We start from the raw sequence: 8,616 nt of genomic DNA, 5'->3' as shown, positions 1-8,616 counted from the left end.
AAATATGATCAGAAATGTCTGCAAATGGAGAAACTATAAACTAGAATAGCCCCTTTGAATTTTTATTTTCAATAACTTCATTAAATGAACTCTCTTTTTAGATGGATGCCATCTCTGTTTGCAAACAAAGTCAATGATTTTTATTTCCAGAAAGCACTGTAAAATGTCACATTAAATTAAAGTGTTTGTTGAATTAATAAATGTTAATGGTAAGTGCAACTAACAGTTCCCGACTACACGCTGATCTGACAGCCGAGTCATGGCTATTCATTTATGGAAAGCCATTTATAAAAAAAATCTCTTGCATCTGTAAAAGCAAGCCATTTTTTAAACAGATGTTAAACGAAGACGACATGTTTCACATACATGGTTTGAATAAAAAGATTTAGGCCAGAGAATAATTTCAAGCATTTTAATACAAACTTAATAAACTATCAGTCCCTCTTTACATATAAGACACTGACTCCAAATACTTTGTTATACTATTTGTTTTTGTCAAGTATTGCACAATGTTGGTACAAAATTAATATACGATTACATTTTGTCCATAGTATAGCAAAAATCTTTGAACTCTTAACAGAAAATACAACTCTTGTTTTTCTCTTTACCCCAAAAAGCAAATATATTTAAATCCCAACACAATGGAATATTCTGTACACAATCTTTAGAATAGTCGATGTTTTTTAAAGATGGATTCATTTTACAATTTCAATAAAAAAAAATATAACAAAAGTTGCGGCAGCCATCACAGATCACTGGAGTAGTAAAAAGATATAAATGCAATATGTCGTAGAAACAATATATACTCTGATATTTTACAAACTCTCTACTAAATTAATTACACAGTTAGAAAAAAGACCAAGAAATCCCTCATTCAGCATTCATGCCAACCCTCGGAGAATTGGCTGTGTAGCTTTATCTTGAATACTATTAGAGGCCTTGATTCATAGTTTTCTTCTTCATAAAGATATCTTAAAACAGTCAATAAAAATAAGTTTGTGCTTGGTTGACAAAAGAACTTAAAACAATATGAGTTTAGGTAACTAAGCTTGATTCTACCACAAGCTTAATCGTAAGAAGAATGACAGAAATACTCAAGGGAACATGGCGGTTCACCCTCGGGCTCATAATCTTATGACATATTCACTCACTGGGACTTTACAGTTGAAATGTTGCTTTTCCGTTTCCTCTTCTTTTTTTTGTTTTCGAAAAGTGAATGCGTACGTTCCCCATCGTCCCGTCACGCAACTCCGGTCGCAGTAGCATTCTTGCGTTCTAGTTGGCCATCACTGGCTGGAATTGCTGGTTAGAATACTGAATGTTGTTCAAGCTGAAGTTTAGACTGTCCATGAGGGATTTCTCATTAAGACCCCCGTAGGCCGCAAACACATCAAAGGCATTATTGTACGGGACAGGGCTGAGATTAAGCGAGGTCTCCCCGGGGAACATTGCACTTGGACTGCCCTGCCCCTGGAGGCTGGGGAACACAAACTCCTTGGCGTTCGGAGAGAGCGCAGATGGCTTCTGCTGCTGACCGCCCAAGCCGACGCCATAGAGAGAATGCATTGACGTAGACATGGCTTTCTGCTTCAGGAGGTTGTTTACATTCAAGCCCAGGTTGGTGGGGGAGCTTCGGCTCACCTTGCTGGCGTTCCGCCCGTTGATTTTCATTTTAGTGGAGCCGAACTTGGTGGCAGCGAAGGTTGCAGTGGTGAAGGTCAAAGGTTGCGTGGAACGGCGCATGAAGGTGGGGCTGACTGCCGCCGACTGGCCAAATGGAGGGGACGGCGAACTGGATGTCGGGGACATGCCCACGGGCTCGCTAATTGGCATGAAGACCTGGGCCTCCGGGTTAAAGCTGTTCTTGATCTCCTTGTCCAACTCCAGCCCATTGTCATTGCTGTCATCCACGTAGAGCACCTTGACGGGTCCCTTCTCCCCGATCTGATAAGACACCTCGAAAGGATCGATCCAGACACTGAGGTCCTGAGGCAGGTTGTTGCGGACATCCTCGATGTCCAACCCGCTTTCTTTGGCTGCTTGCTCAACAACTGGGTCCACTTTCTCTCCGACATGTATACACCTGAATCCAGATCCTTTGTATGGCTTGTCTGGGTACCAGTGTCCCTCGTACTTCTGTTTCAGCTGCCGTTCCAGCTCCTCGCCGAAAATGTTGACGCGTCGCCTGGGCAGCTTATTGTACAAGTAAGAAATGATGAAGTTGAGGGCTACTTGGATTTCAAGCTGCATAGCTGCTGCACCGTCCTGGAGTCGAACAGTTGGGTGTTTGTATTCTCGTATTGTATCGTAAGCCACCAGAGGGCAAGGCTCAGCCGGAGCCAGGCGAATAAACAGAAACCTGGGGAAAGGCTTCAAAACAAAGTGCTGGTTGCAAAGATAACGTCGCTGTCCACAAACGACCAATCCAGTTCCTAAAAAAGCAAAAAACACAAGTACCGTAAATAACCTTGCCGCATAATTTTCGTATATAAATTATAAACTAATTAAGTAATATTCGTTGGCTGAGTTTTTCATGCAAGTTCGGTCTAAACCAAAGCACTTATAGACACAGACACATTTAACGAGTGCAGTTTGCCAACACAGGAATGATGCACTGGGGCTCGCATAGCTTATAGTGTTACGTAATAACTAACTTGCCCCGACTAGACCCAGAACTGTAGCCAGCCAATCCGCTGCTGTCGTCACAGCAGAACTATATCTTTAGCTCGTTGTCCATTTTCGTGTAAAATACGAGATGTGGTAAAGAAATAAACACCGCTTCAATAGTTATCCTATAGGTGTCACGCGGAGAAACAAAAGGCAGTGAGTAGGAACACATAACGTTACACGAATACGGTCGACGAAAATACGAATACGACAAAAATGCACGGGAATCAGATCATACGTTCAAAATTCGCATTAATGGTTGACACAATAAATATAAAAAAGCAAAACGAGTTTCGGGTGTAACGTTACGTTTAAAGCGTCAGAGATCGTATCGTCGCTCACACCCAGTGCACGGGGCAGAATCAAGCCAACGCGAGGACAAAATGTACAGCATTTTAAGCAGTGAAACGCATATATAACATAGACAAACATTAGATTTTTTTATTTCTAAAAAAGGCAAATAGTGAGGATTTATAACATGCAGACTACAGGCTATGCTGGCAAACCAAATGTATATACATTTTCTGATGCATATGATCATTTGTATTCGTGTTGTATTTAATGTTTCGTGGCAGATATAGGTAACGTTAATGAACACAATTCATTTGAGTTTTAGTCATAGTTGGCAAACCCTCAAGACATTTAAATCTGTAGCCCACGACTGACGCAGCAAGCGTCATTTAAACACACAACTCCACAATCATCAATACTTAGTGACAAGTACACAAAAACATCATTGCATCAAATAATGTAATGATACTCACTTGCGTCTTAAAAAATAAAGGTTTCAGTAGTTGTGGTAGTGTTAACTAGTGCAAATAGAAAACTGCAGATATAAATACTTTCTTCACATCGAGTTACGTTAACATAAAATATATTCCAGTTCGTAGGCTTCTTGAATTGCTTCTTTTCCTTCTTTTAGTCTCTGTACGCTATTTGCAGTTTCACCTTCCCAATAAGCTCCTCCACCCCCACTATCTGGGTGTGTTTTACGATTTCGTCCCCTACTGCTGTCATCCGCCTCTATTTATAGTTTTCCTCCGCCACGGGCACGCGGTGGGCGGTGATGCGGTTCCAAAGGTCAAAACAATACGAACGTCGAATCCACATACGTGATTGGTCAGAACCGAGCGAGAGGCGGGCACTGACGCCTGCTTTCTAAAAGCCAATTGGCTTCTTGCGCCGTCCAACAAAGACGAGCAGATTTAATAGACAGACGTTTGATCCGTCATATAGGGTCTTTGACGTCAGGCGTTACCTAGTACCGCAAAAAGATTGGCTATTCATGGGGGTTTCGTATATCATTTCCATGTTCAAATTTCGCAAACATAACTGTTAAAGTGACATTTATGCCCCGAAGTATATCGAGTTACTGAATAAATACAAAGTCTAAGCAGTGCGTAGACAAGGCACGGGATCATGACACAACCCTATAGTGTATCTGTTTATCGGTATTTTATACGATTTAAACGGGGAGGAGAGACTGACAGTGCCGAGAAATCATACAGTACATCATTTATTTAACGCGACTGTTTTGAAGTAAAGAAAGGGTGTTGCTAACACATAAAACAATATCGCGTTCACGGTAACGTTAACACTAAGTGTAAACGTTTGGCATTAGACTCTATGTCAAACGTGAAACCGAACAGGACAACCTACAATATAAAAGCCAAGCGCTTCTAAGGACACAAGGATTTTTTTGTCACTAGTAGCAGGAGAGTTCTATCTCTCGCTCCTGATTGGCTGTAAGGCAGGCAGGAGCTCCCCCTGAATAGCGTATCCGTTTCTAGGGTGCTGATGCCGTCATTACGTCATAACTGTGGAGTTAAAGTGACAGTGCTGTTATTGTCTATATCATTTTCATTGGATTCTGACGATTTACTTTATTTTTGATGATATCGTATCCATAGGCTATTTAATATAGTGAATAATATTCAGTACTGGCTTATAGATGCTTTTTGAAGTAGGATCACAATATTAACTGCCCCAGGCAACCAGTCCTAATGAAGGGTATATGATAGGATAGGACAAGAAAAGTGTATGGTGTATGACTCAAATAGTCACAGCTCTGACAGTTCCCTCCCTAAAATTTATACAGCAAACAATCTAAAAGACAGTCATTTGTGTTCGCTTGGCCTGAGGTCTTTGGTACGAAAGTCCACAGAGATCAAGACTCGCGCACTCCTGCCACTGTTTTATTGCACTTTGGTGTTAAAAAAACTTCCTCCTGCAATAGCAAATGGCTTCAGACTTCAAATGACATGTAAATGAGCTCACAGCTGTCTCACCCACAACCTTTGTCTTTGCTATTTGTATTGTCAGCTTTACAGCTTCTGTTCATAATGACTATATATATATATATTAATAGGATAGTTAACCCAAAAATTAAAATTCTGTCATCATCAGATATTTGGCTTGTATACCAAACAGTTCTTGGATCCCATTGACTACCATAGTAGGAAAAATTACTTAATTTTTTTGTTCTGTTGGACACAAAAGAAGATATTTTGAAGAATGAAGGACAGCAAACAGTTCTGGGACACTTTTGACTACCATTGTCATTTTTCCAACTATGGTAGTCAACGGGGTCCAATAACTGTGGTTCGTCCAAATAGCTTTCTCTGTGTTCAACCAAACAAAGAAATGTATACAAGTTTGGAACAACCAGAGAGTGAGAAATTCATGACAAATTTTTCATTTTTGGATGAACTATCCCTTTAACTTGTAAACGTGTGATGCAGGTTCTACAAATGCTCACGAAAGAGTGATTTGTATTTATAGAAACATGTTTAATTCTGTAACCAGTATTGCTTGTAGACAAATTTAGACAGGTATATTATCTTACAGTTAATCCAATAACATTCCTGTTTCTTCCTGTAGCTGCTGGCCTGAATCAGTTCTTAAAGGGCTTCCCTCAGCTTGTTAAAGAGTATCTGTCCATTGTATGTTAGGGTTTAGTGTATTTTGTGTGAATATAGTTATTTCTATGTATGGATAGTTGACAGATAAACCTTAAATGTGTCCAATGGTGTGACAGCCAAAATGTAGAAAACAAACTGTTACTAATATATTATTTTATATTAATAATATTTAAAATATAAAATAGCATAAGATATTTATAATATAAGAGATAATTTTGTATACATACAGTATGTGATGCTATATTAAATATATAATGTCTGTCTGTTTGTTTAATCAAATAAATGTTTTCATTGATATGTAGACCAGCTTCGGAAAACACCAGACTGCTATACCTGTTCTGCATCTCATGTTCCAGGATAGGGGATGTCATCTTATTTAATAAGGTGTTACTCTGATGTGAAACTTTGACATGTTGGAACACTGCTTATTGGTTTGTATGCTTAATGGCCTGTGATTTTTCTGCCCCAGTGCAACTAAGAGAAAGCAGCCTAATTTCCTGGGAAAAGCAAATCCTAAATCTGTTGCCTGATTGCATGCGCCGCTGCATTTTCACACACACATAGAGAAAGCAGTGAGTGTGCCCAATGCAACCTCAGCTGGCATCTTGCGATCTCTCTCTCTCTCTCTCTCTCTCTCTCTCTCTCTCTCTCTCTCTCTCTCTCTCTCTCCTCTCTCTCTCTCTCTCCCTCTCTCCTCTCTCTCTCTCTCTCTCTCTCTCTCTCTCTCTCTCTCTCTCTCTTCTCTCTCTCTCTCCTTTCCTTTGCCTGTTCTCTCCTGCTTCGTCTCCTCTCTCCTTCCCTTACTCTCCCCCCCTCTCCCCCCCTCTCTTGGTATCCTCTCTCTCTCTCTCTCTCTCTCTCTCTCTCTCTCTCTCTCTCTCTCTCTCTCTCTCTCTCTCTCTCTCTCTCTCTCTCTCTCAGCCACTGAACTTCTGACATTGTTGATTGCTATTACTTAACATGGAGCTCAGAGGCGGGTTTGCCCAACAAACAGACGTTCTTTGATGTCAGCTGCAGTGAGGGGGAGTTGAATAACAGGGAAGCTATAAGACGTAGGAGGAAGGTGTCAGAAGTCTAATCGCTATGCTGAGAGAAAAAAATCTATTGTATCTCTTAGAAAAACTGTGGTGTGTATTTTACATATCCGTTCTCGCTATGTAAGATAAATTCCATGGTTGTCTTAAAATTGTTGTTTAAACTGTGTGTTGCCATGGTGCACTTTTCTTTATAAAGCTGACCTGTTACACTGACCTTAGCTTGTCTTTAGGCTTTGAGTCGCAGTTAAAATACTGACTCACTGATCCAGAGACATTGGATAGGAGCTAAATTACACAGGCTGTCAACCAAGCGAACGCTCAGCTCAGCTCAATTCAAGCAAATGATAAATTATGTAAAAGAACTCACCGGCAAGAAAACGGCTGTGCCATTTGCTTTCACTTCAGAAATTTTGCATTATGACATTTCAGAAGTGCTTTGTCAATAACAGTGATTAGATCTATTACATAGACTAAATAAAAGAAATATATTCTATATATAAACAAGGCAAAACACAGCCCAGCACATGTTTTTATGTAGAGGTCCAGAAATATTGTTATTAACCTGTTTGTAAATCCACTATATGTTTTTTTCCTGTATTTTCACTATGTGCTTTAAATATTGTAAAATCATTTTAATAGATGTCATTTTAGTGAAACACTTGTAATGTAATATCAGTTGTTTAGTAAAAAGATGAATGCTGTGTCATGTTTATCTTGTTCAGGTTTACTTCCAATAGCTACTAACAGATGTCTCAACAAGATCAGACCAATATCAGTTACACTTTAATCGGATGACATTTTACCTCGGCTAACTTGACAATTTACTTTAACTGGTCGGTTGTCCTTGAATTGGGGGATGTGACATAACACAACAAACATGCCCGCTTCCACATTCTACACAATATCTCACACCCAGATAATAAACAGCACATGTTGAGGGTGTGACATGTCAAGACATGTCAGCTTTATCAACAACGAGGCTGAAGTTTAGTATCTGATCCTGATAACAAAAACGAGTAACCTCTTTACTCGTATAAGTTAAAGGGATAATTTACCCCCCCAAAAAATCATTGTTTATTTACCCTCAAAACCTGCCGCTTTCTTATGCAAAACACAAAAGTAGATATTTTAAGAAATGTCTCGGTGGTTTTGTGTCCATACAATGGAAGTCAATGGGGGCAATGTTGTTTGCTTACCAATGTTTTTAAAAGAAAGTCATACAGATTTGGAATAATATGAAGAAATAGTAAAATAATGATAATGTAATTTATGTAATGTAATTTAATCTGTTGTCCTTGTAAAAAAAATAAAAAAAATGATAAAAGTAAACAAAAGTACTGTTAAACACTTTGTCTTATCTGTTCCTTTTACAAATCGATCACATTATTATAATGTGACCTTTAATATACATCTCATGTATGTGGACTACATGTCATATGGGCTGCTTTTATAATAATTGTATGTAGATTTTTTTGACAGCTGTGGTCACCACACTTTCATTGTTTAAAAGAGACGGTATAAACAGTTTGTCATTCGCAGGAAGAAAATGTCATGTTGGAACAACATAAGGGTGAGTACATGTTGGGGTCAATTATTCCCTTTTCACAATAAAAGACAGTACACAAGTGCTTCTGAGATTAAATGTGTTCACTTTATTCCAGCAGCAATAACACAGTTACAGTTTAATTAACTAAATTACTGAACGTTTTCTCAAAATCCTCGAAGATTATCTCGATATATTGAGGAAATTCGACAGAAGCGTGTCCCTATGACACATCTGCATCTTGAATCCATCATGTGGTTTTACTGCAGTCGCCCCGAGGCCCTGAGTCATTTGAAGCTGAGACGAGAGTGAATTGTAAGATCTGGAAATGACCTGTGAAGATCAAACAAGCATTGCCAGTGTTACTGGAAAAGAGGACATGCTGAGACATCAGTACACTCGAGGTGTCAAGGGAGCTTCTCCATTTGAGGAGAGAATTGGAATTGAG

At 39.3% G+C, this 8,616-nt stretch overlaps 1 protein-coding gene across 1 annotated transcript; it reads right to left on the bottom strand.

Moving 5' to 3' along the window:
* Positions 1-398: 398 nt before the first annotated feature.
* Positions 399-3,677, bottom strand: tob1a (transducer of ERBB2, 1a). Its single transcript, XM_057347128.1, has 2 exons — positions 3,432-3,677; positions 399-2,432 (listed from the first exon to the last, which is right to left on the bottom strand). Exon 2 carries the CDS (start codon positions 2,248-2,250, stop codon positions 1,276-1,278), a length of 975 nt encoding a protein of 324 aa, XP_057203111.1. The 5' UTR covers positions 2,251-2,432; positions 3,432-3,677; the 3' UTR covers positions 399-1,275.
* Positions 3,678-8,616: the final 4,939 nt, after the last annotated feature.

The sequence above is a fragment of the Triplophysa rosa genome, linkage group LG11 (assembly GCF_024868665.1).
Source record: "Triplophysa rosa linkage group LG11, Trosa_1v2, whole genome shotgun sequence".
Taxonomy (NCBI): Eukaryota; Metazoa; Chordata; class Actinopteri; order Cypriniformes; family Nemacheilidae; genus Triplophysa; species Triplophysa rosa.
This window is presented reverse-complemented; position numbering and strand designations above follow the sequence as displayed.